The following is a 26,847-nucleotide window of genomic DNA, read 5'->3' as shown; positions in this document are numbered from 1 at the left end:
AAAGCACTTACCTTCTCCAGCTCTGGAATATCAATAAAATATTCAGGGTAAGCATAGGATATTCCCACATTGTTGACTGAAAGAAAAGGATGAATGAGATCACTTGGATGCCCCCTGATTAATGGCAATTTTCAAGCAATTAAATGCTTAAAATGTTGCATTTATGACATTCTAAGTGCTTTGGCCGAGTTTCCTTAAGTGTAAAGATGCCCGCGCACCCGCGGTGGACGACTGGAGCACACGGACGGGCCATTTCAATATGTGAGCGTTAATTCTGCCATTGTTTGTTTACCAGCTGCCGAGTTCAGCACCTCGCACCCACGCCCCACAGCGCGGGGGGCACGGCGCTGCCTCTGCCCCCAGCGGGGGTGTCTGCGGGGTGTCGAGGCAGAGAGCAGCTGCCTGGCGGGACAGCGGTGAAGCCGTTTCACACCATTTTCCCCGATAAATCAATACCCCAAGTGCGCTAAGAGCCCAGCCGCATTCCCCGCGGAGGGAGCGGCGCGGCGCGGCGGGGCGGGGAGCGGCGGGCGCAGTGCGCGGCGCAGCCGGCAGGTGGCAGCAGAGGCCAGCGCGGCGCGTCCCGGCCCCCCGCCCCGAGCGCCGCCGCGCCCCGTGGCGGGGGAGCCGCCGCCGGGGACCTCGCGCCGCTGCCCAGCTCCCTGCGCGGAGATTCCCGGCGGGAAACCCTTCTCCTCGTCACCCCCACACCTGCATCGAATTGCTTAAGCCTCCTAGATTTGGTTTTTTTCAATACTTGACACTGGCACGGTTTTATTCTCGGACGTGAAACCAACAACCCATTCCCTAAATCCCAGCCCCAACAGGAGAAAACTTCTAATTCTGTTCGAAAACAGAGCTGCTCTGCAGCCTGGAACTCCACAGAGCACATTGATATGGAGACAAAAAGCAGCAACCAAAAGGGATCTCCGCTTCCTAAGTATCTGTTGTTCATCTTACGCAAGTGAATCGCGTGACATGTGGTTGCTGTGGCAACATTTTACATTTATATAGTGTCTTACACCCCAGAGAATCCCTAAGTGCTATGTATGCTCAGCAGCACTGTGCACCTCCAGGCAGGAGTCTGCATGGGGACAAGAAACGTCGTCAAAAGGCACTGATGCCTTTTTCAAAAAATAAAACAAGATAGCCCCTCCATCTGTGCCAAAAGCTATTGTTTTAAGACCCAGCCTGAAAGATAATTTAGGTATCAACAGAGATGCAGGATGCGCTAGAAACAGGAGGAAGAGATTCTGGCAAAGTGCACCAACTTCATTCGGAATTCCCTCAAGCTCTTTTAGTCCAGATCTTAGTGTATAAATGGAAGTTCATTAGTCATGCTGTGTGTTTCAAATTTTTAACTTTTAGATAACCTTTAAAAATTGAGGTGAGGAATTGAGGGGAACACGGAGTTGGCAAAATCCCAGCAGACATTTGCTATATTTACAAAGAGTGAAAAGTTTTTAAAAGGAAGATGATACAGTCTGGCTACTGCCAGAGTGAACCAAATTTTTTTCTTCTTTTCATCCAAAAATAAACTATTTTTCGTTCCATCTCTGTAGAAAGGATTTTGGCTACGAATTGTGGCAGGGTTATGGGACTAATCTTGGTAACTCTGTCCAAATTTAGAATGCTTATATGATTCATGCTACAGAGACAGTCACACGGAATTCACACCCCTTACTGCTGACTGGGTCCCATTTTCTGCAATCATCTCTGCTGCAAGTTTGTAACAGACCATTAAAAAATCAGGTTTTGGGTTGCACCACCATATTTTAACTAGAAAAAAATGGATAGCAACAGGGTAAGATACTGTCCAGCAAAAACTCCTTTCAATAATCAGAGCTATTTAAGAATGGCAAAAGGAAGATTTCCCACCTCTGCTTGTTTAACATATTGCTGTAGCTAGCACATGTTCGAAGTCACTGACAGACGCTGTTTTGAACACACAGCAAAACATTATGCAAACTCTTTTAGCCTTCCTACGTGGGTGAGAAGAAGCTTCCAAATAAGAAGTTTACAAGGATTTCAATCTGTAAGTACTTTAGTTATACTCTGTGCAACTCCATAATTAGAAGCTCATTCTTGAGCAGTACGTGTGGAGACTCCTAGGTCTCCAAGTATAAGGTTAAAAAATAATCAGTGCTGATCACTGGCAACTGCACTGTGCTACCAATGCTTCTCATACCTACTGTTCCAGATGAGACCTGAAAGAAGAAAATATGCTGGAACCTGAGAACTCAACCCTTATAGCTGTTCTCATTTAAATCCATGTTTTCCCTCACACTAACATGGAAAATACAACTCAACAAAAGCTACATTCTGGATTCCAACAAATATTACAGAATTTAAAATATAAGGCACTAGAGCATGAGATTAATTACCATAAAAGCATTAAAATACTATCCTACAGGAGTAGCCATCATCTGTGTGGAAAAATCACATTGGCAAATGGTTGCTATTAATACAGCTATATCTGGGGGAAAGCAAGTACCCACATATCATGTAATCTGGTGATCTTGGGCACAAGATCTACTAAAACTGCAGGGGACTAGTTAGAATAGAGGTTCTTGTAAGGTACACTGACAATGGCTGCAAAAAAAACCAAAAAAGCAGAGGAACACAGCTAGAGAATACACAACTCCAGAGTATTTAATTGCCATTTTTACCATGTTTTTAGCCAAGGTGCTCAAGCAAATAAAAGCAAGAAGCAGGCTCTGTTTAAGGAACATGCTTTGTTTTCCTGTAATGAGCTTACACAAAATTTGACACACACACACTACTTTAGTGCCCAGTTTGTGCGAAGCTATAAAAAGTCAGATTTTCACTATTTTGGAGATCACCATAACGTAATCACAGCCTAAGAAATAATAAAAACCCTTCCAGTGTGGATATGTACCTAGCACAGTAAAAGGTTTGCTGCTGTTCTGAGACATTTAAACCCTCTACCAGTCTGCAGCAATTGCTACGTGACAGGCAGCTTGCAAGCCTTACAGTCCCTGAGTGGATTTTGACAGGACAGATTAGAACGTACATTAATTTTACTCTTCAAAGTTTCTTTGGAACTTATTTCCTTCAGAAACAAGAAACAAGGCATTCACAGCTGTGTCACAACTACTCTTTACACAAAACGCATCCTTTGCAGTTGAAGTTACTCCAATGGCTTTGAATTTTTATAGCAATTAAATGCTGGATGCCATGAGTTGTACGTACTCAAGTCTGTTAAAAGTAGTAGGGAGCATTCTGGGGCTTATCCTTTAATGTTATTTTTTAATTGCATTTTTATATATACACTATTTTCTTAAGCATTCTTTTCAAACATTGTACAACAAGATTCATCTATTAGCAACAAAGTTCATACAGTATATTATCATGTATACAACAAATTTGTTTTGAAATACGCCTAAAACACCCCACAGTTAAAGTTCCAATTACTGCACTTCAGGTTAGTAAAACGAGTTTTGTAGTGAGGAGTGCTTTATCAGATGACAAGTTCTAGTAGATGTCTGAGCCACATGATTTTTTCATGAATTTAACCATCACAGGTTCTCATCCCTATACTGACTAACCACAGAAATACAGGATATGCACAGATGTATGTGTTTCCAAGGGAAAAAAAAACAAACAGAAAACCAAAAAGCAATTGCCTTTACCCCCCTGTTCAAAAAGGATTCAGGTAAGCTGCTGGTATGTTGAAACTCTTCTTAGCTTGTGATAAAACACCTATATGAAATCACCTCAGTTCTACATTTGACAAAGTTACTGGAGGGATCACCTTGTCTTTTCAGGGACTCCCACACCACTTAGACTCCCATGATGTAGCAAACCATACTCATGCATATTGTGCTCCTATCAGCAAAAGAAACACAGCTTACCAACATGGCCAGAAAAGGCTTAGGACTTTGGAAGCAGCAGACAATTACTTCATGTTCTATTGTAATGACTGAATTTCAACAGCTCTGTAATTAAAAGTTCATGGCTCTCGCACAGGGCTATACTCCTAAACTGAATATCTCCTAAGCTATGCATGTGAAGCTTGCTTAGGATCTAAGATGGCATTACATCATAGAATCATAGAATAGTTTGGGTTGAAAAAGGACATTTAAAGATCATTTAGTCCAATCCCCGAGACATCTTCAGCCAGGTCAGGTTGCTCAGAGCCTCATCCAACCTGGCCTTGAATGTTCCCAGAGATCGGGCACCCCCCACCTCTCTGGGCAACCTGCTCCAATGTTTCAATATCTTTTCTTCTTTATGCCTAATCTAAACCTACAGTCTTTTACCTTAAAGCCATTGCTCCTTGCAACATGCCTATTACACAAGCCCCACTAAAAAGCGTCCCCATCTTTATTACAAGCCTCCTTTTAAGTACTGAATGAGCACAAGAAGGTCTCCCCGGAGAGAGACCTTCTCCAGGCTCAACAACCCCAAGTGTTCACATCACAGTGTTTGCAGTCACAAGCTGCAGTCAAAGGCCTCTAACAATCACAGAATAACACACTGAACACATTCAATAAACATAAGTTCCTAGAAAGTAGGAAGCACCATCTCACGCAACACATGCAAGCACCATCTCATGTAGTGTATCAACAGCAAGCTAGAAAACATCTCAAGCATGCAGCAACATAGCCCTAGTCAGACAAATAATAGCTTTTGTGAATTAGTCTCAATAAACTTCAATATGGGAAGAAGTTAGTAGGCACGTCAAGACAAAACACCACAATGAAAGATTTAGAAAGATCAGATACAAACCTAAAACACCAATCTCCAGGCCTTCCAATCCTGCTTTGATTCCATTGTAAATATCTTCTCTCTCTCCAAAGTCTGCCACAATGACTTTTGTTTCCACTTTGTACTTCTCCCCTAGAATAAAACAGTTTTGAGAAGTCTGAAATAGTTTGCCATTCAGATATTAAGACTGTATCAGTTATTAGGCTTCACAAAACATTTTAAGTAGCTAGCATTACACAGGAACATTTCCACCTCTGCAAGAGGAATCCTTGAATTTTAACATTACCTGCACAGAAGTTCATGACATTAAGCTACTTCCGATGAGAACATAAATTCTCAAATGATTCTGCACATTTTACTTGTAAGAGACAAGAAAGGTGGCAAGATAGCAAATGATACACTTTTGCATAGAACAGAAAAATAGAGAAATCTGGAAGTACATGTACACAACAGTGTTCACATACAGATTGACAAGAACTTTTTTTTTTCAACTTAAGCCAAATGGCAAATTAATTGTTTCAGACCAAGCAAACGAATTCTGTATTGCCCTCCCTTTTCATTCTTACTTGTGGTCCCATAAAACTTTTTTAATCTTTAGATTTTTGAACATGTACCAAAAAGAGAATGTGTGGGTGAACAAGAAGAGCAGAACTTCAAATTTGATCATTGTAAAGCCCTTCTGATGTTCTGTCATCTCCAGCCTTACTAGAACAGGAAAAATACACGTAGGCAACTACATTTTGAAAAACAAGAAGGAACGTAGTAAAAATACTTCATATAAAAAGCAACTCTGCTTTCATCAAGCTAAATTATATTGACTTAAAAGCAGTACAATGTCCTCTCAGACTTCAAAAGAACAGAACAGTAGCTTAACATCGCAGCATCTCTGTTCTGCTGCACTCAACTCCCACCCTAGCATTCCTAAAGGGACCTGTATACAGCTCGAGAAGGATTTTGCAGCACTTTGCCCCCAGAGCCATTCATAAAAACCAGTGCCATGTTAAAGGAAAAGAATCATTCACAAAAAAGATTAGAAGCAGCCAGATTCCCATGATGCTCCTTCCCATTCAAGGGAAAGCCGTGACTCCCATGATCCTGCCATCCATTCATGCAGAATCATGAATCTACTGAACTCACTGGGTTGCTCGCTGCCTCCCCTCCCCCCCGCCAATATCCCTAATGGCACATGGAATTATTTCTGCTCCTTTTCCCATCCTCAACCTCTTCATCTCTCCTGAACAGTTGCATTGTTTAAAAATCCCCTGAGAGATGTTGATATGTCAAATGACGACGTAAATAGTATTAAGCCCCTACTGCAGCAGCAGTCTTGTGATTGCGTCAGAAGAAAATCAAGTTCAACACTGGAGGGGGGGCATAGAAATAGTCTATTTTTGAACACAGCTGTTCTAATGTTTAGCACACACATTTGGTTTTTTACAGGACACAGTATTAAGGACAACATTAGAGGCTCATCTCATATTTGCAAATGGACTGGATGGGCAAAGCCCAAGTCACACACTTTACACACATGCCATTTTCAACTGTTTTGTGGGAGTGCAGCTGTTGTCACTGCCACTCAGATGCTTTGTGAAATGCAAGCTGTTTAAAGGACCTAAACACTATTCTCACAAACTTGCTCAATTGGTACTGTCCTTTTTATACTAAACAGTCTTCATTAGGATTGCTACCAATCCATCTTTAAAGCTTCCTGAAATCACTGCAGAGATACTGAGAGGACAAAGTAAAGACAAATCTGAATACTATAAACAGAAATAATACTATAAATTATATACACATCACTATACATAATACTATAAATAGAAAAAAATAAAAAGTGTTCACACTACTATTTATATAGGGCCCTTCTTTGATCCTTTAGAAAATTAGCAAAGAGCCATTACACTTATGGTAGTTAAGCAACACACCTATACAAAGCTGCAGCATCCTTTGTGGGCAGAGAGTGCACAGTACGAGGTATAAAACCATGTGAGAAGTAGAAGGCTGCCCACTAGTATAGCCAGAGTGGACACGGTCATTGTGAAGTTGCTTGCGCAAACACACAAGACTGCCTTGCCCCTACGGATACCACCAGCTGATCAAACCCTCCCTTCCCATTTCACAACAGCTTCCAGGTATCCTGTAACTTTTTCATACCCTGTGCTCTGTCCCAGAACCTGCAATAGGTGGGAGGATCCCCTACATCAGAGAAAAGACTACAAGATACACCTGAAAAACCAAATGACAACACAAATAGCATTAAGTCACTTCCATGTAAACTTGGTCTAGTAGCCAGAGTACGAGGTGCAGAGAAGAGCAGGTGTGCTCTGCTCTGCATGAAAAAATAGAAAAGGGAATTTCCTTGATCTTAAGGATTAAGATGTTCTCAAACAGATGGGCTGCAAGACAGAGAAGAGCACATTCCTATTTTATCTGCCAAAAAGACACTGAGATGTAGAGTAATAGAGAAAGAAGCAAATAGGCTATGTCCTTATCCAGGGTATCTAGGATATCAGGTATCTGGGCTACTGCTGTCCAAGAGAAAATCTGAAACTCCTTAATGGAGCTTTCAGCTTGAGGACCAGGAGATACTTGAGAGCCACAGGGAGTGAAAGGAGGGTATAAGCCAGTTTTTGCAGCCACAGCTAGAGGACCTGAAAGAGCTATTACTTGCCAGCATGTCCAGCATTTCTGATGATATTTTGAAAAGTGGATCTGATGTTTTGTGTTTAGAACTGGTATTTCAAATACTCCTTAGCAGGAGACTAAATATTACAAGCACCAGGCAGTAGTTGTGCAACGGTCAGTCATCACCTATCCATAGGATGGGAAAGGAAATTCAGCAGATCTCCTTCACAATTCCCAATTCTGACACACTAGTGTCCTAATCATCTCATTTACTAAAAAATTCAGTTGAGACCAGTACTGACCCTACAAATAAGTTTTAACCTAAACATTCACATGTCCAGCTAATTTATGGGGTCCGTATTACCTTAGCCAAGACATCTGATCATTTAGCAAGATACCAACTGTGCTCAAAAGTATCCTGGTAAACCAAGAAAAGCAGACATGATCCTCTGCAATCACAGCATCATTTGAGAAGTAAGTTGTTGACCATGAACAAATTTTCACAGCTGTGGAAAGGCTGAATGAACCAACAGTCCCAACAGTGATAGAGCAAGCTCGTGTAAACAGTGTACAAGACAAAAAGATGAACTGAACTTCTGCAGAAGATACTGGGATGCATTCTTCCCAAGATCCAGAGAGCAACCCAAGAACACAGACTCCAGAGGCAGAGGCACAGTGCCGTCCAATACAGTGGTCATGCAAACAAAAGCAGAACATAAGATACACACTCAAAGGGGAATAAAAGATAACTGAAAAAGTGCCTAAAAGAACTACTGACTTTTTGAGTCACGTTCCCATTGTGCATTTCTGAACAATACAAGATGAGACAGTCTGGAAACAAATACACTATTTAACCACATTCTTCACACCATCAGAAGTACAAACACTTTCACATACAAACCCTTGAAGGACACATTACTTTCAGTATCCTCAGAAGAGGACTCCAAATAGTGTCTGAAACCTTGGCTAAGGTGTTACTTATTCCAAATAAGCATAAAAAAACCTTACAACCATCCTGAGGAACAGCCAACAGGACAACACCTGCCTGATTTCTCATCCAAGATCGTCAGTTACAACATCAGTAGGTGAAGCAAAAGCTTAATTAATTCCAAAGGCCAGATATCGCTGACTTATGGGAAACGTATCCAGTCTTGCTATGCAAGGAAAATGCTGATCTTAACTATCAGGAGAAGCAGGGCACACCTTGTCTACTAAAAAGATTCACTTGCAGAATAACACATTGCCTAGAACATCAGGAAAAAAAGATCACACTGTAATTAAAAAAAAAAGGCAGAAAGCTAGAAACTACAGTGAGCTATGCTCTAAAGAATAACAAAGAACTGTAAAATGGCTAGGAGGCAACCATTTTCAATTTTTTAAAAATTTGTTTTAAAATATTTTTAAGCTTGCAAATAATTGAAATCAGCAGCCCTCCTGAAATCTTGGTTCTTGGCTAAGAAAATGCTAAGGAAGTTTTCAGACACAGATAAACTGTGCTTGAAAGAAGGTTCCCCAAGAGGAGCAAGCCTGTGTACTTCGATGCAACAGCAAACAGACACCAGTTTGGTGGTCAGGTGAAGCAGCTCAGTTTACCAAAGAGAAGCAGTGTCAGGGTGTCTGTCATACAAAAGTCCTGTTGGGACACAGGAAAATTACAAGATCTTCATCCCTAATAAAATAACATTCGTTCTTGAACCACCTGTTTCAAAGCAGTTTGCTGGAACAGCTTGAATTTGCACCAAGAATGTTGAGGCAAATCCAGTCAACTTTGCAACAGAGAGGTTTGAGATACAAGGCCCACACTGTAAGCAGGTAATGGGGATGGTTCTTCCAAGATCAGGCAAAGGATATTAAAAACTCTTGCTAGAACTAAAGCATCTCACCACTTTACATTCAAAGCCAATATAAATATTGCCATTACAGTGATACAGTATAACACAACTGCTTGCAGAAATATAAAAAGTCTCACTTGGTCTTTAGCTTCAGGACAGTCAGAGATTCTAAGCAGTAGAAAAATAGCTCTCCGTTTTTCATCATACAGGAGAGGACAAATTTGTTTGGGTAAGGAGAATCAACTACATCTACAAATAAAGATGCCATCTTCCCAGTATCACTGCAGTGGTAAAACTCATCCTAATCCAGCACCCAGTCTCCAGAAACAGAATTTGTAACCTTCCAATATAGGGTAAGAAGCTGAAAAATGAAAGCAAAACATTAAAACCTCCTGATTTTTAGTACTCTATCTATGCAGGACAGAGATGAGGAATTTAAGACTATAGAGTGGCTGCTGAGAGCTCTACAAAGTATTTGGTTTATTTTAAGGAAGAGCCATTCATTTTGGGAATGTATCCAATTTGGGACTTTCAGAGTTCACAGAAGTAACTCACAGTGTCATGGATGGATGGAATCTGTTTTCCAGAAGTACCAAGTACTTCCAGACTGGTGGTAGCAGACTGTTATTACACAGTGATATATTCACCATGTAGAGGCATGTTAAAATCAGCTAGGTATAACAAGAGCTAGTTTTTTCTGAACATTTTGAAGTGTCTGCAACTCTAAAGCCAAATACTGCTAATTGAAGAAATCGCTAAAAGGAAGCTCTGTTGCACCTGTTGCAAAGGAAGCCTATGCTGTTCCTGCATAGCTTAAGATGCTTGCCTACAATTTAACAGTACTTGCTGTTTCCATAAATTGTTTTAAGCATATGCATATGAACATTTGGTCAAGCCTCTAGGAAGAGGTTCCAATTCCTTTCATTCAAGTACACATGCAGGACTTCCAGGGAATTCCTTACATACTGCAATAGTTGCACATATAATCTCACAGAAATAGCTTTCTTAAAAAGAGAGAATATTTTAAAAAATCTAATCACATAGAACTGTGGAGCAGGTAAAACAATGACAGACTTTAATTTAAATGTTCTGTTAACTTTAAGTTTCAATATACACAGACATATAAAAGTCAGTTCCTCACGTCTCAGCTTTCACAGATGACTTCAGCTCTCCAAGCCAAAGTCCAAAACCATTGAGCCATTTGGGTGTGTAAGTTTTTAATGTGTATGTACAGTACTACAAAACAGAGGGAAAACACACTTTATTAATAATTGCCTCCATTTGCTCTCCTCTGACTTCCATTACATCAAAATACATTACAATTTCTAAAACACACTAACCAAGTCAGAAACACATTCTGAGCAACGCAGGATCAATCAATAAGGCCATTCACCCAAATATTATGCTCAGCATTGCAAGCTTTTCTAAATCAAGCTTGTTCTAATTACCAAGCTAACTAAAAACACAAAATCAAGCAGGCTGTGACAAACAGCTGCAGAGGCTGGCAGCCAGGGGGGCTGCACACTCGAGTGCTGGCAGTGTTTGCAGTGCCTGCAGGCAGCCAGGCGAGCTGAGCGCGGTGCTCCCCACGCACCCCTCACCCCGTGTGCCAGGCACGGGGGGCTCCCAGGCCCCGCACGTGCGGCCGCCCCCGTGCTGTGCTGTCAGGAGTGGTGATTCCCAGAATAGCTCTCTGCAGCACAACTCCCAAAATATCCACTCTGGCTGAAGCTGCACAAGGAGTGGCTAGGGCACAATCCCGAGCTGTTTCAGGGGGATGCACAACGTGAAGCGTGGGAAGGTCACTATTGTGTAATCGGCAGCTTCTCAAACTCCCCTTCCATCTCTCCTCTTTCCCCACACTATTTTCAAACCCCCACGAATTTTTTTAAAATATTCATTGATGTATTTGTTGTCACTAAGCATAAAGAGAGAGAAATTTTTAATTTACTTAATCATTTTAGGAAGGGCATATGGACTGTTCCCATACTTCCTGCAACGTTTCCTTTCCCTTAATGCCATTATTATTGTCTGTGACAATGTGTACACCTGATACATGTATACATGTAAACATGCATTTTGCATTGCTTTTTGCAAAATGGAGTCTAAATTCTTCAGCCATATACTTATTGGAACAGTACTTATTTAAAAAAAAACAACACTTTTTTTCAGATTTAGGCTCAACAGAATGAATTTCAGAAAGACCAGAAAAAATACACAGTAAGAAGAATCTAGTGTCACTTATAGAGACTGAAAAGTGTCATACCATGGATTAACAAAAAAAAAATTGCCCTTACTCTCAAGTCAATTTCAAGACATTTAAGTCAGTCACTCTACTTGAATTAAAGGAAATTTAAAAAGGGAAACAAGTTTCTAGGCTAATTCAGCATTATCTTTTATACCTCCAATACAGCATTCACAGTAAAATGTTTGCTGTAGCCCAAGTCAGGCACTTAAAAGGACAAGTTTTCAGGGTTCTCCAAAGTATTACTTGTAAGGAAAAATCCACTGTTAATTAGTCCCCATCTACTGCTCGAAGAAATAGAGTACCCATTCAGCACTGGAAGTGTGGCACATGCCTAAGGAGTTATAGCAAGCATAATTTTCAAATTTGTGTAGCTACTGGATAAAAGTGCTTATTTCTCATATTCAAGGATTTTTTAAAAGAATTTGTTGTGCAGAACAAATCAACTAAGTTTCCTTTCTCTATGAAGAGCTACTAACTAGCATTTTTTTTCCTCACCACAACATATTCATGAAAAACCACAGAAGCGATTATCACTGTTTCCTCAGTAGAGAAGTCTATCAGGGATTTTTACAGCTTTGACAGATAAAAAGGACTTGATGTAATGGAACTTAACCTGCTAAAAAAATGACATAAGACTAAAATACACATTCATAGAATGAAGTTGCAGAAGGAAGATAGCGCTGTTTGCACCACACAGTCCTTTCTTGTGCCAGAGAGAGACTATTCCTTGCAGTGACATTTAAAAGGCCTGATTTTAAGTCCCTTGGTAATAGAGCTTCTACCGGTTGGCTTAAACTAAATTTTCAAAACAGATTTTCACCCAATCCAATGTGAAAACAATCCAATACTTACTTTTTCATGTGATGTTCAGCTTATTTTACACTGAAAGTGATAAGCAATAGATTGCAGCTTACGTGTTAACAAAAGGTGCTCAAAGGCCCAGAGGCTCTTGTTTTGGCATCCCTAAAGGCCTATGTCACAGACAGGTTGTTACCAGAGACAGGCATTATGTTTCTGAGTATTACAGAAAATGCAGTGTATCCCCCTCACACAACTATTGCCAGGCAGAGGCAGCAGTGACCCCAAACATTTGCAGGGAAGACAATTCCTGGTTGTTCAAGTCTGGCTTTCAAAAGTACCAAGGAAGTCACCTGCCCATTGATCCAATTACCTAACATGTAAAGCTTTAAGACTCAAGAAACCATTAGGTCCCAGAGTTAGTCCTGATCCTACAGACACAATATACAGAGTACGAGGCTACTTCTGCTGTGTTTATATTCAGACAAGGAAACCCAAAGTCCCGAATTAATATTTAAATAACCTTCATACATTCCTTTCCCTGGACTTCCTGGGTTTATGAACTATTAGTAAGTACTGCATAGAAATACACTGGCAGTGAGGTTCACAGCAAGAACCTTCTCTCTGGAAGAAACTCACTCAGTCCTACCAGGTGTGAAAAATCACCATCTCCTAGAGCTTGCCAGCTCACCTACTGCTTTGTGGAACTCCTACACTGACCAATAAAGTTCCTGGTTTTCATCCTTAAAGCCACCTGTGATACGTGGTCTGTTACTCCATATGCTGACAGATGATATGGAAAGGAAGTCCTTCTGCAAGGATATCACTGGTCATCTGCAGAACATTTACTTGTGTATGGTCCTACCAGATTGCTACCTCAAAACTCTCCTAAGAGGTGAAGTAGTTCTAGGACTGCATCCTGTAGTTTGCAGGGCATCTGTCAAGTGTTGCTCTCCAAGTATTCTGTTCAATTTCTTTAAATGAGTCCAGACAAAATGTCAGTGAGAAAATTCAAGAGAAGACCATAAAAAAAGAGGGACTAAGTGGGAAAAATACCCAGCCACAGAAGCAGAATTCTTCTTAAAGAAGAAAAAAATTCAAAATTAAAAATAAGCTCCCTTTCCAACAGCTCTATTTTTTACATCAGGGTCATCTACTTAATTAATTAACAAATTAATGAAAATTAATTCAGTTTGAATCCTCTGTCCACTCTCTACAGTGCCCACCAACTGCTCCTTTAGTAAGTGGCTCACACAAGGCAAAACCAAGAGAACTTCCTTCACTTCATCCAAAGGAAACTTTCTGCAGAGATTAAATTCAAGAGTTCATTATCAAAGACCCTCACACTACAACTTTATGTGAAAGGTGACTTCAGTGCATCAAAACAAGTCTAAAATATTTGAAGCCATTTTGTCAAGTTCAAGAAATATATAAGGATTTCAAGTATGTAAACCTGAACCTGGCTCAGGTGGATAGAAGGCTGCAAACATATTCATTTACCTTAAAATAGATCACAAAAGGTCAGAATAACTGCTAGATTCACTTAGTCTTCATGTTAAGCTCAGGCAAGTGAATCTTGTCATTTCTGTGCAAAGAATGTCATTTCTGTGCAAAAGATGCCCCCTTCCTCTCAGAAGCTGTCTGCATTTCAACCTCCTCTATTAAACGCAAATATTCTTACTTGCCAACTCCAAAATGTGAGAAGGATGTACTGTGGTGCAGCAGAGAGAAAATCTGAGTGACAGGGCAGAGATGAAGGAGCCAAGTGCTCCAAGGGAGGTGCAGGGAGTATCTGCAGGGTTTGTCATAGGGGCATTTCCCATTTGCTGCAGTGGGTCATGGTGAGGGATGGGGCACAAGCACAGGGCTCAGCATCAGGTCTGTTTCAGGATGCTGCCCACAACCTGCTCACCAAGAAAGCAGAAGAAAACTGTAAAACCCACCCACCTAGGAAATGGGGAAGAAACATTTCTAGGTTTGGCACCACATCCCATTTTTGTACTCAAAAAGCATGCCAGAGTATTAGAACACAACAGATGCTGAATATAAGCATGACAGTTACCAGTTAATGATACCCAAAATCTTAGGGTTAGAGAGTAGTTCAAGATGAAGCTACCATGACCAAGCAACTTACACACACTACACACTGGGCTGAGGAAATGTATTGGAATGAAATGGCTACATAGATTTTTGCAAAATTGCCAAAAATCTTTATTTCCTTATAGAAGAAACTTGTATTTTCTTATAGACATGTAGCAGAATCCAAGTTTTGAACATTAGTTCCCAATGCATGTAAGGCTGTATGTATGTAGTTCCCAAGTATGAAAGGCTTATAGCGTATTCCAATTAAATGTTAATTTTTGAGAATACTTTGGAAAAACAATTGATTTCTCTAAATTCAAACAATTTAATTGGAGCCAATTTTATCATCTGTGTGTATGTAAAACTAAACCACGAACTTTAAAGCAGTAAATTGGAATTTCCTTTCATTATATAATAACTGATGACAAAATCTGCCATGTTGCTTTTATATGCACTCACCTACAAGTAAGTAGTTACTCAGACTTGTAAGTAGAAACACCAGCAAGCAGTAGCAGTTTTTTCCTGGCTCTTGCAGCTCATGCTCAACTCCATCATGAAGTGTCCTGTGAAGGTACCAGCTAACAAGACACCAATACCAAATTCTTTGGACAATTTCCCTATAGACAAACTGAAGTTTTTCCTTGCTTATCTGGTCTGAACTACATTCTTCATATTGCAGTCCCTGGGTAATGAGTTTCTACAGCAAAGTAGTTCTCAATTCCCTCAGAACAAACTTATCCAGTGCAGTCACTGAAGCTTTTCTGCCTGCAAATCCATGGTTCAAGAACCAACTGCTAGCACAGAGCACCTGAGATGTCTTGGACCATGCTCATTATTAAATACAGCAAATCAGGGAATAGACTCATTATGTGGCACTCAAACAATTCTCCAACTCTCCATTCAGAGAGAAATTCTCTTCCTGATCCTCCCTGAATGTTTGGAAGTGTTTAACAATGCAATGCAACAGACACTTCAGAAAAGTGGTGGAACAGTGAAGCAGCATGAACTAAACTAGAAAAGCCTTTTTTACAGTGACCTTAATAGTCTGTGCTTGTGCCTGACAACTTGATTAAAAGATCTAATATACTTCCATGAAATTTATATCATTCCTCATAAAGGTTGTCCATGACAACTGAGGAGGAAATTCTAAATTTTTTCTTCAGTCAGTGGCCGATACTCTATTTCTTAATAGAGTATACCTATTATCCTATATTGTCCCTATTCTATCCTATATTATCTCTATACCCCTATTTCTTAGGGAACAAAAAGCAGAATTTCTCTTTTATGGCAAATCCTACAACACCTAGGTAGTCTGCAAAAACAAAAACAAAAAAAAAGCTTTAAAACATGCTTGAAAACACAGTGAAAAATCTTATAAAGTCTTCAAAAACTTGTAATTAACCCACTAATTTTTGTTGCTCAAACTGAGCTGCACATTCACAACATCTGGTGTTCCTATAACATCAATTCAGCCACTTTAATGTGCATGTGCACATAAAAAAAAAATCAGCTCCAGGTCAGCTGACATGCAGAAAGACATATGAGTATTTCCCTTATGATGGTGGTTATACAACTTGCATTTTGTAAATAGATGTCACTCCTAGTAGAAGTATACCCTGTGAGCAGATGAGTCTTCTGAAGTAGAATGAACACACCTGAGTCTCAAAACCCCTGTCATTATTTATGGCAGAGTGTATCTATCCATTCAATAGGATAAGCATGAGATTGATTAATGAAAAGGAGGAGCAAACTGAAAACATGCACAGAATCACACAACTCAAAGAACTGGAATTAGTTAAACAGCCATTCTTCCTTAAAGTGATTAAGAGTCATAACTCAAGAGGAGCAGGCTCTGTGCCAACTTGAAGAACAATGGACCACTATAGAGAAGTTTAAAGTTACCTTAGAAGCCTGCAAGGGATCCGTTTAAGTAATTACAGACCTAGCATTAAAAAAGTCACCCACCTTATATATGTGTTGAAGACTGCACGCAAGATGTTTTCCATTACCATCTGTATGGCAGATTACTTTTGTCAAGTGAGCAGTTTGCCTTATCTCTCTCTTTGAGTGACCACATTCACACCTTCCTCGGGAGGGGACCTCTGCTGATAACAGACTATTGAATATCGGTGCATGACTGATAAGAACTATAACATCCCATTGTGAGATGCTCTGCCCAGAGGGAGGAGCCAAGCACTGCTACCCCGATATAGTCTGACATTATGACACTCCAACACAGCTTTTTCTCCACTAGATTCCCCAGAGGAACAGCAGCTGCCTTTTCCTCCTGGATCTTTAGAGGAAGACTACATCCTTCTCTACAGATCCTCCTTGCTCCAACAGAACCACACCTGATACTTCAGGAGGACTGCAGCCACATTTTCAATTGGACTACCACCAACACCCTGGCCGACAGGGTGTCAGGTTGGGTTCTGACTCTGTCAGTGTTGTTCTAGTGGACTGCATTGTTTATTTTATTTTTATTTCTCCCCATTAAAGAACTGTTATTTCCTGCTTCCATATCTTTGGCTGAGAGCCCCTTAATTTAAAATTATAGCAATTCGGAGGGGTGGGGCGGGTTTACATTCTCCATTTCAGGGGAGGCTCCTGCCTTCCTTAGCAGACTCCTGTCTTTCCAAACCAAGACAATATGACAACATCTGAGCAGACTGCAGAGACCACATGGGACTGGATACAAGACAATTCTGTCCAGCTAAAACCTAGCAGGATCTGAAAGTGCAACTCAGGCTTGCTTGCTCATGCAGACTATCCTAATCCATGCCACGATGAACAAGGTATACTTTTCAGTAGCTCAGTGTTGTCAAAAGAAGTGTTCTGAAAACCCAGCATGAGTCATCTCATTTCAGAGCGGTTTAGGAAAGGAAGCAGAAAAATGTTTGGGTGAGGCCTACCAGTAATTATGTATTACAGGCTGCTTCACATAGGGAAATGTACCTATTTTTTTAATTTGAGAACCTCTCCCAGCAGCTACCATGTAAGTGCTGAAGCTCAAAGCAGTAGATTTATCTATCTTGTCAGCATCACGCTTAATTCCCAGGGAGAAAGAGATACCCAAACTGTTACAGAAAGGGTTATGACCACTTTAAAGAAGCTTGTTACTTCATGCATCGGTGTTTGATTCCTGAACAAGACTATTTGTAGAAACTTCTTTCAGTTATAGCTTGACTTAGCAAAACAACTTTATGTAACGTTGCTAGAAACGTGACTGCACATGCCCACACAAATGCAGCAAACTATCATCCAGCTACTGCAGTGAACCACCAAAAAACACAACCTTGTTGTAGCTTCCTTGTGTATGGGCAGCAAGCATCAGCAGTGAGACAGGTTACCTAGGCAGTGACACCTATTCTACTGCATTTACACTGTCACTGCATTGACCAGAGTGTCACAGGTAGGTCCAGACACTGCAGTGACAGCCTTAAATGAAGGATACTAATGAACAATGCCACTTACTTCCAAATCGGTGGAAGATAGAACTTGATGACAACTTTGCTCTAAGAAGGAATGCTCTCTACAACTTAAACATACACATAAGAAAGAATAATTTTCTGTCTAGAAAACAGTTTGATATGCCATCTTACATTGGACACTAAAAACCAGAAATAGTGACATTGCTATCAACAGAACTGTATGCCCTGACTTTACATCTAGTACAACAGCTACTGTTTAGGAAGCTGAAGTCCTTGAGTTTTTCAGTCATCTTTACTTTCACTCAGCAATCCTTTACAACTTCATACAGCACAGTGTGTTGACTCTTGACTTAGGGGATTATGCTTCATAGTAAAACAGTGCCACTAACAAATACATAGAATTTTTTAGTAAACTTAAGCCAGAATTATACATTTATGACCTTGGAAGGAGAGCAGTTCTTACCATTATCTGCATTACATGCACAAACCATTTTAGAAAGCCTAAGCAAGACAAGGGAGGGTAGCACAGAAGCATCATCTTAAATGTTTCTTTGCCCAACATCATTATGCTGAGAAACCTGCTTTATTGTACACAACTTCTACTCCTGCTTATCAAAACCTTTTCACATGGTTATATTTCTCACTTTATCTTGACATACACTGCACAAACTAATAACCTTGCATGAAATATGCCCTAATACAAGAGATATAGATTAGAAGAGGAATTCTTGTGGTTTACATTATACTTTGCTCTGATTGGGAAATCATTTGTCAGCATGAGACTTGAGGAAGTTTTTTCCTAACTGATTCTGTAGAAATACCCATTTGTGATTGAAACACTCCAGTTGCTCCCTTATTTTTCCATTACAGCCATTTACTACGCACTTACTGAAGAAACAATCCCTAATACAGGTTCTTAAACACATTAACTCATTCCATATATTCTTATGACTATGAACACTCATCACCTCAAAAGAGCTTACAGGTCTCTAATATATTCTTTGAGTAGTTTATTCAAACAAAACAAAAAAGAGGGAGATGGGGCAAGTTACCCACAATAAATCTGTATACTTGGTAAGACAACAAATAACAAAGAAAACACTTTCAACAACTTCTAGTTGCAAAGAAACCACCCTTATGGCTGGAGCCCATGAAATCAAACTCGCTTCAAACAGAGAGAATATTCAAATGGAGAAGTGACTGCATGTTTCTTGCCTTATTATGATTTTAGACAACTACTACTATGTGAATAGGTGGTATTTCAGTCTGGCCTGGTAAGCTATTCTTATGGAAGACTAACAGTTTTAGGAGTACTTATTCCAGAATTAAGCCCTATTGTTCTCAGAAGTTAAATACGAAGAGCTGTAAAATTGAACTGCAAGGCCTTTACCACTTATATCTGTAACATTTGCACTGTGCACAAGAGCAAACTCTTTTCAAAATCAGAGTTGTATATATTAGCATGTATGAAATTCATGTGCAATTGCATTTAATTATAAGCATGCCAGTGAAGTTTAGGGAAGAAGTTTTAACTCACTTATTTCAGTAGAAACCTGGTCCAGTTTTTCTTTTGACCTACTGATTAGAACCACCTTCATTCCACGTCTTGCTAACTGCAAGAAGACAAAACAGGAGACATTAGAATAGTCATAAATCACTTCCAAGTTAGTATCCTAATCAAAGCAATTGCAAAATTCATCAAACATCCCAACAATATATGACCAGCAAGTCTGAAAAAAATACAATTTCAAATAGAGATACAAAGGGGAAAACCAGGATAAATACTTCCATGTTATTTCTTATTTAATTCCCTTCACACCATGCTATCTTCTCAGTCATCTAATAGAGGTGGATAGGCACATTTATAAAATAGAAAACAAACAGTGGGTATTTTACAGAACTTTTACACTACCTCTGCAAGTCAGAGCAAAGACATTATTACCCATAATGAAGTTTAATGTGCCAAGTTAAGATATCCATGGTCACTTGAACACCTGTGTTGCAACTCAATACTTCCTCCCTTTAGTAAGGCTCCACTCTTACTTTGTACTACTCATAGGTATTAAGGTTAATTTACTTCTGCAACTCTTTTAGGGAAGCTATCTGAGGAAATTAAGATGGGGCCAGAGCATACCATGGTCATCAAATCAGACCTGCCACTGCAAGTTTAAAATGAGATCTAACAACTCAATTGAAAAGTGACTGCAGGAAGACAGTTACATATCTGATTTACTCTGAAATGAAAATTATGTTTGTGACTACTTTAAGTAGAAACAATATCTCTATCCACAGTTCAAAGTGGCTCTGCCTTTCAGACACTTCAGACACTTAAGACCTACACATAAAAACCATGTATGTTGTCATTGCTCCATCAGAAGCTGATGAGAATGGCACTTCAATGGAATTTTAGAAAACCACAACAAAAAAATCAAAAAAATCCCTACTAACCAACCAACAAAACACACAGACCCAAAAACCTCAAAACGCTACAGCACAGTACAGCCACAACCTGAAGTGGTTTAAAGCCATCTACTTTTCTAGCAGGAGTATGCAAAGCAGTAGTGATTCTGTCTGACAGAGGTAAGGCAGAGTTCACCCATGAACTCTCTACTTCCAGGTGTGATCTCTAAGCAGTAGAAATCTCATACTAGATCTCATGAGCATAAAGTGAGGCGTGGTGACACCAAAGACACCACAGGAATCACTAGCAAACAGCTGCCAGGTTCAGGCTTACAGGCAACTTACTCCTTCGGCTCGAGGAAACGATGTGGTGTTACAAGAATTACTGTCTGAAAGGGATGAACACATCCAGCCAACTGCAGATAAGCACCTGGCACACTGGAACACACTTTACATGAAGCCCACAGTAGGCTTGGAAGGCACCAGGAAGAAGGGAATAGCACTCATTCCACAGGATGGAGGCAATGAAGGCCTAATTACCTAACCTGCTAGGACAATCTGACAGTAATCTGCTCAGAATCCAAAATAACTGTTGTCCCATGAGGCAAAAAGCCTCAGAGATCTTCCTCATGGATGCAAAGCTCCAGACTGCTGACAGAAGGGTTTGCTCTCTTTCAGCAGTCATGACCCTTGGGCTCTCAGACTGCTTCAGTAGGTACCTGAGCTTAATGGAAAAGTATTCATCTGTATTTGTCTCAAAAGCCAAGGAAGTAAAGTGATGCCAATACATCCAGTCAGTGGAACTTCACCACATTTAGAGAATTTCCACCACAAGGGCGAGCTTGAGAGAAACCTCTACTATGTTCACACTAAAGGGATGCATTCTGAGAAGTAGTTTCCAATCTGAAATTGGAAACCCTTTTGCAAGTGGAGTTCTAAGTAGAAAGCACATAAAAGAGCCAACAGAAGACCCTGTAACTAGGAACAATATCACTAAGAGAAGTAATCAAAATTGAAAAAGATACAGTACTTGAGAGCAAGTTCAATTAAGGTGCCTGCTGAGCACTCTGCCTTCACTGGTACAGACCTAGTTGGTTGAAAGGAAACACAATCATCCAAAGTGAGATAATGATCCCAGAGATCCCAGTTACTAATTTTATTTTTATATAGGAACCCACTTGCTTTGTAGATAACCTGTTATTACACTTGCCCCTTTGGCCAGTATCCTTAGGGTCTTGAAATGGCTGAATGACAGGCCCTTAAAACTTACCATAAAAACTCACCCAGAGTAGCATATGTTGGGAAGCTAACCTTGTAGGCTAAGGATTGATGCAAGCAAGGGTCACCATTCTAATGGAGCTGATGAATGGAGGTGCTTTATTTCCTTAAATGCCATGTTAGTGACTACCACATTTTCCACTCTGGTAGTAAAACACTGCTGCTGTATAAACCTTCTCTCTCCAGGATGGAAAACAATGACATCAACAGCCAGCCAAAGCAAGGTTAAAGCTCTTGTTAGAATAGACATAGCAAGAGATTCTAAAAATGCTATACTAAACAGATGTGCATAGTAGAGTACTGCAGAGTATGCAATGGGATTGCAACCTCTAGTTTATCACCAGCACACAAATAAGGCTAAGGTTGAATTTATACTAATGATTTTCAAAATCAAAAGATAATGATAGAGGGACAACAAATACTGACTCCTCACCATATCCTCAAAACATGAAACCTTTCACAAAGGGCTGATCTAGCAGTGATATCAGTGCTGGGCAAAGATTAAAGGTCTTAATACTGCAAGAGTGAAATCGTAGAAACAGTTCTTTGCTTGGAAAAGCAAAATAATCTACAGAGCAGAGTATAACCCAAGATTCCACACTCATAATGCTCTTCCATCACTTTCCAGTGAGACCATATCAAACTTTCAAAGAGGCAATTCTCAACACACAGTTACAATTCTCACAAATTCCTTCAAGGAAAAGGAAGTTGTCTACACGACTATAATCACAGCCATCAAGGCCCAAGCAGCCATATGCCAGCGGAATTTATAGTAGCCAGGAAGGAATTTTTAGTAGAAAATCAAGCCTCTTCTGGCAGACTTCTGTAGATGTCTCTAGAGTTAAAGACTGAGATGTACTCCACATTTCGCCCCACATCCACACTTGACTTTATCAAAGTATTCTTCATCCATTTAAGCTGTCAAAGGATGGATTTGTGTTTTAATTCTAAATAAATGTTTAAATAACAATAATAAATACAACTCAAAGTATGTTTTATTCTGTAGCCCAAGAATGAGTATCTATACCCTTTGGGTATTCCTTTTTGGGGTGCTCTGTGCTTACAGCAACCACTGCAAGGCAGCTGTAATAGAGACGGTTTTCCAACAGTATCTCATACTTGTGATGCTTTCCTAATGGGGGTTTGAATCCAGCAGTCAGCCAGCAGCAGACATTCATGCTCAAAAGCAGCTTATTTCTTAGAGACATTACAGAACATAAAGCAAGCTCTCATTTTATTCACTGTGGTGAGCACAGTGACCTCCTCCCACTTGCTCTAGACAGTTAATATTAAGTGTTGCATCATTTGCTTTGGTGCCATGTAACTGGGGTACCTGGCAGGTATGAGCTGTGAGCAATATGCCAGGGTCAGGTGCTGCTGGCACCAGGCTTAATTCCTTTTGCAGCCAACTCCCCTTTCTCAAACTAGGACTATGAAGTACTACTTCCTGCAAAGTAGAAATAATCTGGGGGCTAGGGGTGCAGGTAGCAGGGCAAGGCACATCAGGATGACAGGAAATCCAAAGGACAAGGACCACCCATGAAGAGGAAGAGGAATGCCATTTTCCCTGTGGGCTTCGCAAAACAAAAAAAAAAAACTAAATAAGAAAAAACTGAGGAAAAGGGAATATCTCACAGCTGATCTCACACAAAATCATGCTGGTGCTTCAGAGAACACAAAAATGAGCACAGACGGGCTCACTCTGATACTAATGCTGAGTTTAAAGTTATTTTTGCTATAAATTGTTGCAGTCAGCACTATTTGTCATTATGTTCTCTGGGCTTATAGGCTAAAATTACCCTATACTACCAGGCACTTTCTGTCTTAAGCAATACATTCCAGTATATGAAACATATTTGGAGCCCACATATCCATCAAGAGCAAAAGTACAGTAGAAGAGATAAAGGTAAAACCCAGCTTCAGAGACTTCATAAACTAGAGAAAATAATTGGAACTTACTGCTAGCAGCTGTAAATGCCATTTAGTCAGTGCCTGGAAGTACCAAAAGGAATTACCAAGGGCTGAGAAAGTTAAAATTCTTTTAAAAACAAAGGAAGTTAAAAATAAAAACTGAAGGACAAGGTAAGAGCTGAAAATATAGTTCACAAATAGAAGAAACTAACAAAAAGAGATACAACTTTTGGCGGGTTAGCAGAGGAAGGCAAGGTAGGAGACCTCTTTCTCCACAGATATCTATGCTAAGATAAGGTGAGGAAATATCACATGCAGCCTGACAGAGTTGAGACAGCTTGACATATTGCCAAGAATCAAGACAGACTTCCAAGTGGTAGGAATTCTTACCTCTTCTGCATAGGCTTTTCCAATCCCATCAGTAGCTCCCGTGATCACTGCAACAAAAAAAAAAAAAAAGACAAATCTGCATTAGTTGCTTCACAGAAGTAATTGCAACGTGTGTGCTTGTTTGTAGGCTATTAAAGTACTAATTCCAGACAGAAACATATTAAAGTCTCTGAAACAGGTGTACAACTCCTATGAAATTACTTTAAGAACTCACACTAAAACTTTTCCATAGGTAAGAAAGGAGAGAAAGAAAGGGAATTAGGAGCCTAATGTGTTTCAAGAATCAGGTTCAGCATCCCTTCTAAAGCCAGGCCTCTGTCCTAATACTCTTCTTCAGAAACTTTGTGGACTAAGAGATTTCCAAGCCATTTAATTTAAAAAAAAGCAGATTTGTGACTATTAAACCAGCTGTCAACTTAGTTTTAAGTGTACAGTAATATAAAAAGTATCTCAAATCCAGTAAGCATCCAAGAAAACAAATTTTAGGACACTGGCAACAGCTTTCTGTTAGTGTTCCTCCAGCAGACTTCAGATCCTTGTGACCATTGTGTTCACCAGTACTGGTATGAGCGACTGATCCAGGCATCAGTTGCAAGCTGGGCTTCTACAGCTTAAACTTTCTCACCTGTGGGTGACTGGATCTGTGTCAAGCTTCAAGTCTTTCTAGGATTCTTTTCCACAAGCTGAGAAGCTGTGAGTGACTCAACATGCCATTAGTTTGACAGATTATTCCAGGGCTCTCGCCACACTAGTAGCTGATCATCCCAGTAAATAGCAATTCCTCCATACAGAAACTGCTTTTCCAACCTCTTTTTGTGCAAGTAAATTCAGCATCACTTTTTTTTCTCTCTCAGCTTTTTCCTCTCACCGGACCCAACACCTACACCTCAACATCCTGACATTTTTAGCTCTCCTGTCCAACCTGTCATTTACCAGTCTCTGCTCTCACTCTCCAAGTAGCCACAGAACATACTGGATTTTTTCTGTTTGTCTTTTATCAGATCAGAAGAGTTTGGTTTGTGCTTCCACTACTTATCGCTGAATGTAGCCATGGCCAAATAACTGGACTTGTTTGATATTTCAGAACAGTGAACTGGGAGTGTTGGTTTAACTCTCAGGTCAACCTCTACCTGAATGAAAGTCATAGCAGACAGAGGTGCTGTCTGGCATTGGGATTCAGCAGTAGCTCCCCTTTGGAGCACTGGAAGGAGATGTGTTTGCAGATGATTTGATTACTTACTGCTTGCAGATCCCCTCTAACAGTTAGCATGCAAACTGCAGCCAGAATATTTCTGTTTGAGTAATAACAGCTAGGAAATGCTGTAACCCTTTCAGTCTCTGTGCCTGCTACCTATACATATTTGGCTATAATAATAAAAGATTAAACTGCTGCAAAGGCCCTATTTGAGTTTGAATGGTCCAGCAACAATTCAGTAACAGGCTAAAAAGAAAGATCCAGTCACATCCTGATTTAAGTGAAATTCACAGATGACCACAGATACATGCATATATGTTTATGCCCTCCCTGGTTTCAGGGTTTATTTCCAAGATGACATAACTCCAGCATGATAAGGATATGCATACTGCACACACTGGATGCTCCCTCCAGCTACTAAACAGAGCTCTGGCTGCTGCACTGTCAGTGTCAGGGAATTTTATTGAGAAAACCAAGTATCTGTGTCACACTGCTTTGCCACTTCCTATCCAGCCGCCATTAGGGAAGTGTGAGTTACAGTTTTGGTACAGAAACAAAGCAGTGTAATGAAAGGTGAACCAAGGGTCCAAATGACCAATAAAAATCAGACTTTAGGGACGAAATCGAGAATACTTTCCCAGGAGCCCATTTCCTGCAACCAAACTTGGGCCAATTTTGTTACCCATTCAGCCAGACACACCACAGTCCTGCAGGACAGCATGATCCCTTTAGTTCAAAGACTAACAAGCTTCAGTTTCAGCCTTGTTGACCTGGGATTCACATTATGCGTACAAGTAATTTTTGCTTCAGCAAAACAATGAAGCACACAGGAGTGAAAACAGTACCAGGACCTCTCCCTGTAAGGATCACAACAGTAGCTGGACAAGTTCTAAGCTGACCCAATGTGGAAAACATTCTACTTCAGTGACTTGGTCAAAGCGGTTGTTTCTTTCACCATAGTTAGTGAGGCACCTAAAGAAGAGCCATTCCCTTTAACACTTAAGATTGTTTCTTCTCCTTCCAACTCAGAATTTACAGACTTAATGGTTTTATTCCCAGATAACAAGCTCAGCATTTCAAAACACTGTTTTCTGACACTGCAAGTTATTCCACTTCTAGCAGCTGCAGCCAAAAATGCATGCTCCATGAGGCAGGGACTCCAAAAAGCACCTGTAGCCCTTTAAAGGCTTAGTAAAGTACAAGTAGTTTCGGTCAAGGATATTTACTCATTTATTGGATCCATTGCTTAGGTAAATGGTAATGGAATCAGCTGGAGCACGAGACATAAGCTGAAGATCAGGGATTTCTAACTGAAGTGTGAGTAACAGGATGTTTTTTTTCCCTTTGTAAGTCCTAGTTCAAATTAAAATAACCTGTAGTCCAGAGATTAAAGTACCCTCCAGAACAGGATGTGAGAAGTTTAACTAAATCTCATGTACATAAAAATTACAAAATCCCATCAGGAAAAAGTAGTGCTTGAGCCATCAAATACAGAAACAGACTCCTGGTTAATACACATCCCTGTTTTGCTTCTGCTGCAGGAAAAGGCCTCAGGATACAGTATGCAGCTAGTTTTTCTTAGCAATAAGGGAACTCCTCACAAGATGACACTGAGACCATCATTTAATTAGTGATTCCATGTGGAGAAGGATAACTGTCTTCTGCTCCATGCTCCCACACCATCTTGAAGAACTAACAGTACAAGGACTGCTTTCCAACACCTAACCTAAAACCCCTTTTTCAGGCCACACTCTCCTTTCTAAGGCCCTTTGAGAAAAGCCACCTGGCTCAGTTCCCTCCCATTCCAAGCAAATGGATTTCCCATCTACAGCTGCACTGGGAGAGGCCATGGAGGTCAGCACCCACAGACTGAGATGGGAAACATGCACCAACACAGACCCAGCCTGCTGCTGACCAGTAGCACCC

The 26,847-nt window shown here is 40.3% G+C and overlaps 1 protein-coding gene across 1 annotated transcript in view; it reads right to left on the bottom strand.

Moving 5' to 3' along the window:
- The window catches only part of HSD17B12 (hydroxysteroid 17-beta dehydrogenase 12), an 83,423-nt gene that overhangs the window by 28,031 nt on the left and 28,545 nt on the right, over positions 1 to 26,847 (bottom strand). Inside the window, 4 exon segments of the mRNA XM_030948774.1 lie at positions 12 to 76; positions 4,753 to 4,863; positions 19,285 to 19,360; positions 23,727 to 23,773. Of these exon segments, the coding sequence (XP_030804634.1) occupies positions 12 to 76; positions 4,753 to 4,863; positions 19,285 to 19,360; positions 23,727 to 23,773 (299 nt within the window).

This window comes from Camarhynchus parvulus, chromosome 5 (genome assembly GCF_901933205.1).
Source record: "Camarhynchus parvulus chromosome 5, STF_HiC, whole genome shotgun sequence".
NCBI lineage: Eukaryota > Metazoa > Chordata > Aves > Passeriformes > Thraupidae > Camarhynchus > Camarhynchus parvulus.
The sequence above is the reverse complement of the archived record's forward strand: the minus strand, read 5'-3'. Positions and strand labels throughout refer to the sequence as shown.